The sequence below is a fragment of the Dysidea avara genome, chromosome 3 (genome assembly GCF_963678975.1).
Source record: "Dysidea avara chromosome 3, odDysAvar1.4, whole genome shotgun sequence".
Classification (NCBI taxonomy): domain Eukaryota; kingdom Metazoa; phylum Porifera; class Demospongiae; order Dictyoceratida; family Dysideidae; genus Dysidea; species Dysidea avara.
In genome coordinates this window covers 43,911,708-43,926,714 of record NC_089274.1, presented here as the reverse complement: position 1 = coordinate 43,926,714, position 15,007 = coordinate 43,911,708, and the positions used below count along the sequence as shown (strand labels likewise).

Below are 15,007 nucleotides of genomic sequence, written 5' to 3'. Positions count from 1 at the left end.
GTTTATATGTTGACACTGAAGGTAGCAAAATCTTTGACTCTGATTTTACAAGCTGTGAATTTGTGAATAATACTGTGTCAGCATTGCACGTTGAAGCTAGAGCAAGAGAAAGGATAACTTGCAATTTTACACAGTGTACATTTGTAAACAACATAAGTGTGGATCATGGAGCTGCAATCTACTTGTATATGGGAAATTCTAACAAAGACAAATTGGCATCTCATACCAAAATAATTTTTTCTTATCGCAGTTTTTGCTACAATGTTGGAGCAAGGAGTATTGTATATGTTAATGCTGGTAAGACCAGAACTGATTTTGAACTCATCAAACTTTACTAACAACTCTGGATCTGCTTTGTTAATTTTATCTACTGAATTAGTATTGTATTCCCAAAATCTGTTTCAGAACAGTCAAGCTGACGATGGTGCAGCAATATATTTTGCTGGAAACTCACACCTAGTGTTAAGATCAAGCAATGCTTCCTCAGCCCAATTCATTGGCAATGTAGCCAAATTTCGTGGAGGAGAAATCTTTGTTGATTTCACTATAGGTAGCTCATCTTGTATTTTAGTGACAGTGAATTCTCAGGATATAAACCATGATGACTACAATTTAATTTCTTTTGTTCACAACTCTGCTGACATTGTTGGTAATGATATCTAATCCAAAACAGCCAAGCTGTAAAAAAAGTGTGCGGCCCTCAAAAAGGCTATGATGAAAAAAGATGTGAAATCCAAGGTGGCGGCCAAGAAATGGCTGTGATGGTAGGTTAATGGTAAAAATTTTAATAACGACAATTCAGGTGAATTTTTGTGCCGCTTGGTCTTGGCACAAAATTCACCTGAATTGTCATTATTAAAATTTTTACCATTAACCTACCATCACAGCCATTTCTTGGCCGCCACCTTGGATTTCACATCTTTTTTCATCATAGCCTTTTTGAGGGCCGCACACTTTTTTACAGCTTGGCTTTTTTGGATTAGATTTCATTTCTTTTTGTATTTGTATACCCCAAAGCCAGCCTATGGCCGGCTTTGGGACTTTTTTAACCTATCTTTTTTTCTTTACCACAGGAAGAAGAAAAGATGAAGTAGATGTACTGTAAATATTTTATCAGTAAATGTACAAATTATATACGTATATAATACATATATTGATTACAGAAATCTCCATGGTGGTTTCTTTGTAACTGAACACTCTACAAGGTGACTTCTTCTAGATGCTCTCTCTACAGGGTGAATTGTTTGTAGCTGAACGATCCACAAGGTAACTTCTTCTAGCTGATCTCTCTACAAGGTGATTTGTTTGTAGCTGAATTCTGTACAAGTGATTTGTTTGCAGCTGAGCTCTTTACAGAATGGTTTCTTTGTAGCTGAACTCTCTACATGGTGGTTTCTTTGTAGCTGAACTCTTTACAAGGTAACTTCTTCTAGCTGATCTCTCTACAGGGTGATTTGTTTGTAGCTGAACGATCTACAAGGTAACTTCTTCTAGCTGATCTCTCTACAAGGTGATTTGTTTGTAGCTGAATTCTGTACAGGTGATTTGTTTGCAGCTGAGCTCTTTACAAATGATTTCTTTGTAGCTGAACTCTCTACAAGGTAACTTCTTCTAACTGATCTTTCTACAGGGCAATTTGTTTGTGGCAGAATTTTATACAGGGTGATTTCTTTGCAGCTGAACTCTCTACATGGTGGTTTCTTTGTAGCTGAACTCTCTACAAGGTAATTTCCTCTAGCTGGTCTCTCTACAGGGAGATTTGTTTGTAGCTGAACTATCTACAAGGTTACTTCTTCTAGCTGATCTCTCTACAGGGTGATTTGTTTGTAGCTGAATTCTGTACAGGTGATTTGTTTGCAGCTGAGCTCTTTACAAAATGGTTTCTTTGTAGCTGAACTCTCTACAAGGTAGCTTCTTCTAACTGATCTTTCTACAGGGTGATTTGTTTGTAGCTGAACTATCTACAAGGTAATTTCTTCTAGCTGATCGCTCTACAGGGTGATTTGTTTGTAGCTGAATTCTGTAGAGGTGATTTGTTTGCAGCTGAGCTCTTTACAGAATGGTTTCTTTGTAGCTGAACTCTCTACAAGGTAACTTTTCTAGCTGATGTCTCTACAAGGTCACTAGTTTGTAGCTGAACTCTCTACATGGTGGTTTCTTTGTAACTGAACTCTCTACAAGGTAACTTCTTCTAGCTGATCTCTCTACAGGGTGATTTGTTTGTAGCTGAACTCTTTACAGGTGATTTGTTTGAAGCTGAACTCTCTAAATGATGGTTTCTTTGTAGCTGAACTCTCTACAAGTTAACTTCTTCTAGCTGATCTCTCTACAGGGTGATTTGTTTGTAGCTGAACTCTCTACATGGTGGTTTCTTTGTAGCTGAGCTCTACAAGGTGATTTCTCAGTTCTAGCTGAACTATCTCTTTCCATAGTTGCATGAACTCCCTACAAGGTAACTTCTTCTAGCTGATCTCTCTACAGGGTGAATTGTGTGTAGCTGATCTCTATACAGGTTTCTTGTTTCTAGCTGATCTCTTGAATTCTCTTCAGGGTGACTGCTCTATTAGGATGACTGCTCTATTAGAGTATCTCGATCTCGCACTTGCTGCACCAAATTGGATTTCGTGTTATAACTCCGTGGCTTTAAGTCTGATTCTTCTACACCATTGATGAGCCTTTCTAAGATGATTACTCCATCTGTACAACGATTGTCAAAGCATTACCCCGAGCGGTTTATCTGGTAGGCGTGGCAAGCAGTCGTTTTTTTTATTAGTTAATCTAGATTGCGTAATTGTTACATACTGTTGGTTTTTTCGTTGTATCTTCCTGGTTTTTAGTTCGATTTCTTTCAAACCACAAAAGGTTTCAATAGTTAACCTATTCACCCACCAATTCTCAGCTTCTTCCCATACGCGGTTTACCCTGTAGGCGTGACAACATATTGGTGTTATTTTTCGTGAATAGTCGCTCATAACTCTTTGCCTATGTATCGTATTCCAGCCAAAGTTGGTACCGATACGCGCCTTTATACCCCCCTTCTGTGTGCCAAATTTCAAGGCAATCGGATATGGCATTCGCGTTTTATAGCAGTTTTTGTAAGTGTGCGACAAGAGGAAGAAAAATAAGAAAAAAAAAAACAAACGAAGAAACTAAGCCAATTTTTGAAGTCGCATATCTCGAGAACGCGTTAAGCGATTTCGCTCAAATTTGGAATGTAGAGAGCTGAAGTTGGAGGGCATGTCCACAGCAAAAATTGTCTTGTTTCATCAAGGAAGCACAGAGCTACGGAGGTACGAAAATTGCATTTTCTTTCTTCCTGTCAATATACTCACAGTAGGCATTCCAGTATCCGAGATTTTTTAATTAAAAAATTCTCCGTATATTCCCCAATAGAACCCTGGCACAAAATGACAACTCGTGTTTAACTTGGGATTGCTCCGTCGTCCGAGCTCCAATGAGGGTGAAAATCGCTGTGGGGTTTGTCCACACGCTGATCATCATGAAAATCTTAGTTTTATCGTGCGCGTTACATATAAGTAAGTTTTGTGTTGTTTTGTAATCTTTTCAAGCCTTGTAATGTATGTAGAATACTTTAAAACTTTAAAAAACGTACGGTCGGGTGGAAGGTAGTCACTGGTGCTTACTTTAAAGTGCGTAGTTACTTCGCTCGGGTTAGCGATTTTCAGCTCCAGAGCAATTTTCTGATGGTTGTTCAAGTTAAAGTATAAACCACTTCAAAGTCGGCATAACAATGCCATAATTGAAACCACAACTCCACCTTAGGTATTGTTGCATCATTGTGGCACCTCCACTTTAGTTGTTTACCTTTATAAGTTGTTAACTTGATGTTTTTACCGACTTGAGATAGCCACTTGCCTATGAGCATACACCATTGTATTGAGAAGTGTGCAGTATGTGAAACATATTTGCTCACCACAAAGCATACAAAGATCGCTGAGATCCAATAAGACCTGAAGTTACTCTCATTACATGTACAAACTTGCAACTAGAAGCAACTGCAGTTTCAAGATAGTCCAGATTGCTAGATGGCTTCCTGATTCAATTGTGCCATTTTCCCCTGTAAAATGTATGGGGAGCCCTGGAGAAAAAATGTACCTTTTTTCAGTTTTTAAGCACTGTGCATGCCAAAGTAGCTAATTCCAACCCAACAAACTATATATTTCTGAGATCAGCAATCAATACTCTATCTATTGAGCATATAAAAAACCCGTTTTCCCAAAATTTTAAGATCAGTCTGGAATGCCTACTCACAGGTGTTACACGCCGGCTTCTTGGGCCGCACGACACACTACCATGTGTCTTGATATACTTGAAATTTCTAAAATCATGTGAAGATTTTAACAACAGCAGTAACACTTCTGTTCAGCACACAATTAGTAGGTTTAGTTACACACAACCTAATGGTGCTATTGCTACTCCACCTTAGAACTCAAGGTAAATCTGTGTTCACCAGCCTTGTGTGATATCACCAAGGATAGTTGCGTTATTGATAAGATACACAAGTTAGGTCATCCAATACGCTTCAGTGCCACAGTGTGTGACTATTTTAATACTGTTTTTAGAGAAACTGGAGCTTTTGCTATAAGTTGTAGCTATTGGTTGCAATTCCACACATAACAATCCATATATTCTACAAAAGAATGAAATATGTTTACGGAATGGAAGTGAAATGATCACTGTTACCAGAAAATGTCATAATTGTAAGGAAGTTAATAATACTAATGTTACATCAAGACACACGGTAGTGTGTCGTGCGGCCCAAGAAGCCGGCGCGGTCAAAAGTCAAAAGCTAAGATGGCGGTTGTAGTGTCTCAAAGTGCTCTCTCTCCCGACCATCCTATTGACATTATTTGTGGTTCCTTACCGGCCAAACTGTTCCCTGATAAGCTCAAGGATGGTTTCAGTCGTTGTATTTCGTTTACTGCCGGGAATGGGTCGTTTATGACCCCTTGTGAGTTTGAGCGTCGCGCTGGTCGCTCTTCATCCAAGAACTGGAAGAGAACAATTCGTTATGCAGGGAAACCCATTGGTGACTTTCTTCAGTGTGTTGTGAATCAGAATGGCAAAAAGGAAGTTAGTTTTGTCACCTCCAGCCCGCCATTGTTACGCTCGACAGTCGCTGACTCAGCAAGTCTTACTTTGTCGGTATCTACGTGTTCTTCAGCTGGTCGTGGCCCAATTGTAACTTCAGCAATTCCTGATAAAGTCGTGTGCACTTCAACAAGTTCTGTTAAAGTTGTGTCCTCTCCAGCAAGTCCTGATAAATATGTTCCTATTCCAGCAAGTCTTAAAGGTGTGTCTTTTCCAGCAAGTCCTGATAATCCTGTTACTTTTCCAGCAAGTCTTAAAGCTGGGTCCTCTTCAGCAAGTCCTGTTAATGTTATCACTATTCCAGTAAGTCCTGTTAAAGTTGTGTCCTCTCCAACAAATCCTGATAAAGTTGTTCCTTCCCCAGCAAGTCATGATGAAGTCTTGTCCTCTTCAGCAAGCCCTGATAAAGTTGTTATTCCAGTAAATGTTGTGTCCTCTATGGCAAGTCCTGATAAAGGTGTTACTATTCCAGCAAGTCCTGATAAAGCAGTGTCCTCTCCAGCAAGTCCTGATAAAGTTGTTCTTTCTCCAGCAAGTTCTGATGTAGTTTTGTCCTCTTCAGCAAGCCCTGATAAAGTTGTTACTATTCCAGCAAGTCCTGATAAGGTTGTGCCCTCTCCAGCAAGTTCAGACAGTCGTGATTTGTCTCACACTATGATGCAGTCATCTTTGCAGCCCTCACCAATGATGGCGGATATCCCAGCCAGTGCTTCCTCGGCTGATCACTTTTCTTCACTTTTATCTTGTCCTATTTGTAATAAATCCTGTTCCTCCTGTTCTCTTTTATGGCAACACATCAACTCGGTTCACATATCTAGGTATGTTTTTCCATCTGCGACTTTCTTTGCTTGCTGTAACCGTCTTATTTGCACTGTTCCCTCCTGCCGTTGGGCTACTCATGAACGTTTTCGTAAAACAGGCTGCAGACGTTTACTTAAGCCTGGTCAGCGCTGTAATGCTCCATTAGTTTCTGCTTCTGATCTTCCTTTCTTAATTTGTGATCAGTCTGAAAGTCAGTCTCCCACTTCTCCTTCACCACCTTCCTTAGCTTTCTCCACCAGTATTCCTTCTGATCCTTTAGAGTTAGCCCTTCTGTCAGCTTCTGCATGTTCTTTTGTTGGCCCTCTTCATCTTGAGTCTGAGGCTCTTTCTGTAGTGATGAATTATGTTATGACCTGTCCTGTCTCAACTGTTGTTCACATTCCCCGCAGTGTTCGTCCTTTGCTAGCTAGAGTCTTGTCTACCGAGTTTCGAAATGCAATTTCTTCAGTCTGGGGCTTTATGCGTCTTTTTCTGTTTGCTAAACTGGCACTACGTATGCCTCCACTTCGTCAGCGCCGCCGTCGTTTTATTTTAGCTTCTGTTTTGCTAGACCGCCTTCATCTCTGGTCTCAGCCTGATGGTTTGTATAATCTTTGGAAAGCTCTACAAGATGATTTACATGTCTCTCGCTCCAGTCACTGTATTCAGTCTTCAAAACACAATATTTCTCGAGCTTTGTTCTGGGCTCGGGAAGGTAGGTACAGTAATGCTGTACAGTCTCTTACTTCTACTGGTGTGGCTGATAAGAATGATGATTTGGCATTTCAAGAGTTGCTTCCGCGACATCCTGTCTCTGATCCACCTTCTTGTTCGGCCCCCAAGACTGCTTCTTTAGTTGTAGATGAATCTGCTGTATTAATATGTTTGAAGGGTTTTCCTCGTGGTACCAGTCCTGGTGCCTCTGGTTTACGGGCACAACACCTTCTTGATGCAGTCAGTGGCCACACTGCACCTTCTGCTGAACTTTGCCTTACCACCCTCACTCGTCTGATGAACTTTTTGCTTTCTGGAAAAGCTTCTCCTTCGCTTGCCCCTTGGTTGTGTGGTGCCCCTTTAACAGCTCTTCTGAAAAAGAACGGGGGTGTTCGCCCTATTGCAGTTGGTGAAATTCTTCGTCGCCTTGCCAGTCGTCTGTGCTGTCAGTTTGCTCGTCCCTTTCTCTCTGACTTTTTCCTACCTTATGGTCAAGTGGGTGTTGGTATCCCAGGTGGTCTTGAGGCAGCTATCCATGCTGTCCGTCATTCTCTTTCCCAATTTGGCAATGATGAATCTCTAGCTCTACTCAAAATAGATATGAAGAATGCATTTAATGAATGTAATCGCTCAGCTTTTCTTGATGGTGTGTGTAAAGAGTTTCCAGAGATTTCCCCCTGGGTGTATTGGTGCTACAGTCAACCTGCTGAGCTGAGGTTTGGCCACAGGCGTATTCTTGCTTCCACAGGTGTCCAACAGGGAGATCCTCTTGGTTCCTTACTTTTTTCTTTGGTGTTGGTGCAATTTCTTCGTTCCATCTCTTTTAGTGAAACATGTCTTCTTAACCTGTGGTATTTAGATGATGGCACATTTATAGGTACTAGATCTTGTCTTCACGCATTACTTTCACATTTTACTGAGTCGGGTCCCAGTTTTGGTCTTTACATCAATCTATCCAAGTGTGAACTATACTGGCCTTCTGGTGACAGTTCTTTTCCTAACTTTCATCCTGCCATCAAGCGTATCAACCCCAAGAACAGTGGTTTGGAGCTTCTTGGATCTCCTATTTGGGGACCTCCACAGTTTTACGATGCCTTTTTATCTGTTCAATTTGATAAAATAGTTGCAATTCAGGATAAATTGGTTGACCTCGAGGACCCTCAAGTAGAGTTGCATCTGCTTAGGAGCTGTCTTAGCGTTTGCAAGGTCACTCACCTTTTACGTTGTGTGCCATCTTCCTCTTTGGGTTCCTTTCCCTCACATTTTGACCTTAGGTTGCGAGAATGCCTTAGTAGAATCTTGTGTTGTGGAATTTCTGATAGTAGTTGGACACAAGCCACCTTGCCATTTAGGTTAGGAGGCTTGGGCCTACGTGAATCTGAGCGTTCTGCTGCTCCTGCATTTGTGGGGTCCTGTAATTCTTCCCGTATTTTAGTGTCGCGTTTAGTGGAAACTTTTGATGTTTTTATGCCATTTCCCGGGGAGGATTGTTCCCTCGCTTTCTTCGAAGGTATGTCTGTTTCTGTGTTGCAAAACTCCTCTCAAACTGACCTTCAAGCCATTTTAAATGATTCACTTTTTAAACAGCTTGTAAGCAGTTCCACCATTCGTGATCAAGCACGTCTGCGTGCTTTATCACATTCTTCTGGCACCAGCAGTGGTTGGCTTAAAGCACTTCCACAGCCTGCTTTGGGTCTAGCTATTCCTCCTCATGATTTTACTATAGCTTTACGTTTGTGGCTTGGCATTCCTTTGTTCCCTTCTTTACCACTCTGTACTTGTCTATCTGTCATTGACCAGTTTGGTGATCATCTGCTGGGGTGCTCTCATGGTCCCTTGAGGATCCAGCGTCATAATGCTTTAGTGTCTGTTGTACACCATGCCTTGCTCCAAGATCACCCTGGTGTTCTTAGGGAGCAAGGCATTCCATCTGACCGATCTCGTCCTGGCGACATATACCACCCTGACTTTCATCTTGGTCGTCCTGCCTATTTTGATCTCTCCGTCAGGAGTACCACTCAGTCTGCTGTCATATCTTCTGCTTCTTCTCAGGCTGGGGTGGCCGCTGCTGTTGGTGAGATAGCTAAGGACAACCAATACCAGGACATTGTAAATGATAATGGAGGAGATTTTATCCCTCTTGTATGTGAGACCTTTGGTGTTTGGTCACCATATGCCCTATCAATTTTAGGATCCATAGCTGACAGAACAACTGTTAGAAACGGTTTACCACGAAAGTTTGCTAGGCGCCAACTTCTCCAGCAACTGTCTGTGACTTTGTGGAGGTACAATGCAAAAATGATACTCCGCCAGTATTCGCTTACTGCTGAGGACGAATTTCCTGACTTTGACATTGGTTAAGTTAAGTACGTATAGGTAGTAATAAGTATACAGTTAGGTAATAAGTAGTAGTATGTTGTAGTTTTCAGTATGTAATTTTGCCATATCTTATAATCACTTCAAATATTTCTGTTTTTACTTTCCCGTGAGTATATTGACAGGAAGAAAGAAAACGCAATTTTCGCACCTCCGTAGCTCTGTGCTTCCTTGATGAAACAAGACGATTTTTGCTGTGGACATGCCCCCCAACTGCAGCACTCCACATTCCAAATTTGAGCGAAATCGCTTCACGCGTTCCCGAGATATGCGACTTCAAAAATTGGCTCAGTTTCTTCGTTGTTTTTTTTCTTCTTATTTTTCTTTTTCTTGTCGCACACTTACAAAAACTGCTATAAAACTCGCACGCCATATCCGATCGCCTTGAAATTTGGCACACAGAAGGGGGATATAAAGGCGCATCTCGGTACCAACTTTGGCTGGAATACGAGAAACAGGCAAAGAGTTATGAGCGATTATTCACGAAAAATAACACCAATATGTTGTCACGCCTACAGGGTAAACCGCGTATGGAAAGAAGCTGAAAATCGGTGGGTGAATAGGTTAACTATTGAACCTCAAACCTTTTGTGGTTTGAAAGAAATCGAGCTAAAATCCAGGAAGATACAACGAAAAAACCAACAGTGTGTAACAATTACGCAATCGAGATTAGCTAATAAAAAACGACTGCTTGCCACGTCTACCAGGTAAACCGCTTGGGGTAATGCTTTGAAAATCGCTGTACAGATGGAGTTATCATCTTAGAAAGGCTCTTCAATGGTGTAGAAGAATCAGACTTAAAACCACGGAGTTATAACACGAAATCCAACTTAGTGTAGCAAGTGCGAGATCGAGATACTCTAATAGAGCAGTCATCCTAATAGAGCAGTCATCCTAATAGAGCAGTCACCCGAAGAGAATTCAAGAGATCAGCTAGAAACAAGTAACCTGTATAGAGATCAGCTACAAGCAAGTCACCCTGTAGAGAGATCAGCCACAAACAATTCACCCTGTAGAGAGATCAGCTAGAAGGAGTTATCTTGTAGGGAATTCATGCAACTATAGAAAGAGATAATTCAGCTAGAAGAAATCACCTTGTAGAGTTCAGCTACAAAGAAACCACAATGTAGAGAGTTCAGCTACAATGAAACCACCATGTAGAGAATTCGTTTACAAACAAGTCACCCTATAGAAAGATCAGCTAGAAGAAGTTACCTTGTAGAGAGTTCAGTTACAAAGAAACCACCATGTAGAGAATTCGTTTACAAACTAGTGACCCTGTAGAGACATCAGCTAGAAGAAGTTACCTTGTAAAGAGTTCAGCTACATAGAAACCATTCTGTAAAGAGCTCAGCTGCAAACAAATCACCTATACAGAATTCAGCTACAAACAAATCACCCTGTAGAGAGATCAGCTAGAAGAAGTTACCTTGTTGATAGTTCAGCTACAAAGAAACCATCATGTAGAGAGTTCAGCTACAAACAAATCTCCCTGTAGAGAGATCAGCTAGAAGAAGTTACCTTGTAGAGAGTTCAGCTTCAAACAAATCACCCTGTAGAAAGATCAGCTACAAACAAATCTCCCTGTAGAGAGATTAGCTAGAAGAAGTTACCTTGTAGAGAGTTCAGCTACAAAGAAACCATCATGTAGAGAGTTCAGCTGCAAAGAAATCACCCTGTATAAAATTCTGCCACAAACAAATTGCCCTGTAGAAAGATCAGTTAGAAGAAGTGACCTTTTAGAGAGTTCAGCTACAAAGAAACCATTCTGTAAAGAGCTCAGCTGCAAACAAATCACCTCTACAGAATTCAGCTACAAACAAATCACCCTGTAGAGAGATCAGCTAGAAGAAATTACCTTGTAGATAGTTCAGCTACAAACAAATCACCCTGCAGAAAGATCAGTTAGAAGAAGTTACCTTGTAGAGAGTTCAGCTACAAAGAAACTATTCTGTAAAGAGCTCAGCTGCAAACAAATCACCTGTACAGAATTCAGCTACAAACAAATCACCCTGTAGAGAGATCAGCTAGAAGAAATTACATTGTAGATAGTTCAGCTACAAACAAATCACCCTGTAGAAAGATCAGTTAGAAGAAGTTATTTTGTAAAGAGTTCAGCTACAAAGAAATCATCATGTAGAGAATTCATTTACAAACTAGTGACCCTGTAGAAAGATCAGTTAGAAGAAGTTACTTTGTAGAGAGTTCAGCTACAAAGAAACCATTTTGTAAAGAGCTTAGCTGCAAACAAATCACCTGCACAGAATTCAGCTACGAACAAATCACCCTGTAGAGAGATCAGCTAGAAGAAGTTACCTTGTAGATAGTTCAGCTACAAACAAATCTCCCTGTAGAGAGATCAGCTAGAAGAAATTACCTTGTAGAGAGTTCAGCTACAAAGAAATCGTCATGTGGAGAGTTCAGCTGCAAAGAAATCACCACTGCCCAAATTTCAAGGCAATAGCTCTTTCCAATCTGAAGTTATCAATTGTCAAAGTTGGCAAATTGGATGTGTGTGGAAGGCCCCTTTTCGCAAATCCGGTCCCATTTGTATTATATATATAATTTGTACATTTACTGATAAAATATTTAAAGTGCATCTACTTCATCTTTTCTTCTTCCTGTAGTAAAGAAAAAAAACATAGGTTAAAAAAGTCCCAAAGCTGGCCATAGGCCAGCTTTGGGGTATACAAATACAAAAAGAAATGAAATCTAATCCAAAACAGCCAAGCTGTAAAAAAAGTGTGCGGCCCTCAGAAAGGCTATGGTGAAAAAAGATGTGAAATCCAAGGTGGCGGCCAAGAAATGGCTGTGATGGTAGGTTAATGGTAAAAATTTTAATAACGACAATTCAGGTGAATTTTTGTGCCGCTTCACAAAATTTACCTGAATTGTCATTATTAAAATTTTTACCATTAACCTACCATCACAGCCATTTCTTGGCCGCCACCTTGGATTTCACATCTTTTTTCACCATAGCCTTTCTGAGGGCCGCACACTTTTTTTACAGCTTGGCTGTTTTGGATTAGATTAAAGATAACTTCGATTCAGTTTCCAGAATTCAAAGAAATGACAGCAATGTTGTCAGTGGAGTTGTCACCGATTTGCTTTAGTGGGTTTGAATTTAACTCCAACTCTCAAGTATGTGAATGCTATCATAATCAAAATTTTGTCAGGTGTAATGGAGACAATGCTGAGATCAAAGTAGGATACTGGATTGGTACTGAAGAAAGGTGTGATGAATATCCAGAAATATCATTATGTCCTTTTTGTGACTTTAATAATTGCAGAGAAAGCACTACTTATGGTGGATATTATAATTTACCAAGAGAATTAGATGATCAGTGTAGACCACACAGGACAGGAGTAGCTTGTGGTGACTGTAGTTCAGGATATACTCTAGCATATAATGCTCCTGACTGTGTTAATGAGAGGAAGTGTTCTTGGATGTTACCATTGGTGATTGTGTTGACAATTCTGTATTGGATTGTAATAGTAGTGGGTGGGTGTGGCTTAATGCATTCCAAATTTCAAATATCTCTGGGACATTTGTATGGGTTACTTTATTATTATAGTGTGGTAGATATTTTGTTAGGTAGCACCTCATACATTTATGATGAAGTGTTCCAACTAATCGCAGTGATATCAAGTTTTGCCAAACTGACCCCACAGATTATAGGGAAACTGTGTTTTGTAAAAGGATTACTTTATGGTGATCAACAGTTTATCAATTACATTCATGTGATAGCTGTTTCACTTATACTATTTGGGATATCTAGAGCAGCTAAGTATTCAAGGAGGATAGCAAATTTTGGCAAACATTTTCTTGTGCGAGCTGTGTGTGTTCTACTGTTGCTGTCCTATACATCACTTTTTTCCAACCCTTTTCAGTTATGGAGAACACTTGCAACTAATGAATATGATTCTTCAGCCGACCCTGATGACACTAGATACTTGGCGTATGCCATTGTAGCATTTTTATGTGTTATAGTTTTTGGTGTAGGTTTACCTTGTTTGCTGATACTTGAACCATTCCTGGGAAGAAAGATTAATCTGATCAGAATCAAGCCATTACTAGATCAATTTCAAGGAAGCTACAAGGACAAGTATCGATGGTTTGCTGCTTATTATCTGATATGTCGAGTGGTGATTTTTACAACTATGTTTGTTCGTGGTCAAGGAAGACTGTACTATCTGCAGACAGCTTGCACTGTCATAGCAGTAATCCACACATGTATACAGCCATACAAACACAGGCTACTAAACTTATTAGACACTATAATTTTACTAAATATGGTACTGGCGGTAAATATGGGTACTTTTCCATTGGACTTGCCATAGCTTTGGTTATATTTCCATTTTGTTTATTTTGTGTCTCAGTAGCTAAAACCCCACTCATCTCATGTGTGTTAAAGAACAAACATTGCAGTTACTCAAGTGGCATTCAGCAAGTTAACAGAAACCAGCAAGCTGTGAGGTATGTTACCTAATAATATAATGTGTAGTGTGTAACATTTCATTGTGCTGTATGTGTACGTACATACTTCTAGTGGCTAACTTAAGTGATTTGTGCTGATAATTCATTTTTAAATAGAGCTAAGTATATTGCTGTACTATGATGATGTTTTTGAATATTTCTTTGTAGCTGCTGATTCTTAAGAATCTTAATCATAATTTAATTGAATAGCTGCATAGCGCATACATGCATTTAAATAATAATTTTCATCATTAAATGTCAACAATGCAAAAATTTATAGCATTCTAAAACATTGTAGCTCATTCCAAATGAATAAAATTATGCTGACATAATAGAAACTTATACATTAATTTTATAGAGCTTAAAATCCTAACAAATTAAACTTCTGTGCATATTAATTTGCATATATGACTTGTAAATGCTACTAAGCGATATACTATATGTTTTGTCAATGCAGGAACCATCAGCAATTTGAATTACGTCCAGTTGCAGCTGGTGATAGACGAGAGAGCATGCCATGTAATCATTTCCGAGATTCTTTGGTTATGTATGACAACTAATTGTACTCCATGACAAATGTACTATATATTAGTTACACCAAGAGTTAATAATACCCTGTATTATTAACTCTTGGTTACACCCATACTAGTATACTAACTAGAATGCATACATATGACAGTTTAGTATTACGTATGTAGCTACAGTGTGTATCCACATGATATTTGTATGCGCAATGCACTTTGTCTATCATGTAAGAAATTCTGTATAGAATAATGTCGACATGCGGCATGGGAATTTCTGCCATGCCATTTGGTTTTAAATTGTTTTGGGTGCTATATCTATAATTATTTATATGCTTTCAGCTGTACTTGGATTAAATGTGTGTTGTTTGATTGAAGAGATATCTAGCTACAAACATCCTGCTTGTTCTCAGCAAGTATGTACCATGATAATAAAGAATACTGAACAACCTGAATCGCAGATTATAGCTACTTATATATGAAAATAAGAGGTCCATTCTGCATGCCATAAACTAGTAATTCAGTACTTACAAAGTGTGCATGGTGAACAGTTGCAAATATACACATATCAATGCTCTTTGTTTCAGATTTGCAATGTTTTCTGTAGGTTCTTCTGCATGTATGTGATAAAATTTCAGCAGTCCTAATTAGCTCTACCCAATACTAGAATTATTTTCTGCATTCAACAGACTTTTCAGTGTAAAATTTCTGACTCCCTGCTGTATCTGTGTGTGTGTGTGTGTGTGTGTGTGTGTGTGTGTGTGTGTGTGTGTGTGTGTGTGTGTGTGTGTGTGTGTGTGTGTGTGTGTGTGTGTGTGGTGTATGTTTGTAAAGTAGTAAAAGTACACAATGTGTACATGTGTGTATGATTGGGAGGGAGGTCAGTCTTTAAATCTAGTTTTTGAGCACCTCTGCATGATGATCCTAGCCCTGGTGATTTGTTTCAATACAACTGGCTAAGCTGACAATAAGTAGTTGGGTAAACAAAAGTATGAGTATTGGGTGT

The 15,007-nt window shown here is 39.6% G+C and overlaps 2 protein-coding genes across 2 annotated transcripts; both read left to right on the top strand.

The window, feature by feature from the left end:
- The first annotated feature begins 4,816 nt into the window (after positions 1-4,816).
- Positions 4,817-8,958, top strand: LOC136251153 (uncharacterized). The gene is made up of 2 exons (XM_066043543.1): positions 4,817-8,769; positions 8,819-8,958. The coding sequence occupies exons 1-2, from the start codon at positions 4,963-4,965 to the stop codon at positions 8,825-8,827; spliced, it is 3,816 nt and encodes a 1,271-aa protein (XP_065899615.1). The 5' UTR covers positions 4,817-4,962; the 3' UTR covers positions 8,828-8,958.
- Positions 8,959-12,033: 3,075 nt separating this feature from the next.
- Positions 12,034-14,253, top strand: LOC136251156 (uncharacterized). The gene is made up of 2 exons (XM_066043548.1): positions 12,034-13,480; positions 13,938-14,253. Exon 1 carries the CDS (start codon positions 12,073-12,075, stop codon positions 13,342-13,344), a length of 1,272 nt encoding a protein of 423 aa, XP_065899620.1. The 5' UTR covers positions 12,034-12,072; the 3' UTR covers positions 13,345-13,480; positions 13,938-14,253.
- Positions 14,254-15,007: the final 754 nt, after the last annotated feature.

Coding starts and splice junctions, on each gene's coding strand:
- LOC136251153 (XM_066043543.1), top strand. CDS start 4,963: ATGACCCCTTGTGAGTTTGAGCGTCGCGCTGGTCGCTCTTCATCCAAG.
- LOC136251156 (XM_066043548.1), top strand. CDS start 12,073: ATGACAGCAATGTTGTCAGTGGAGTTGTCACCGATTTGCTTTAGTGGG.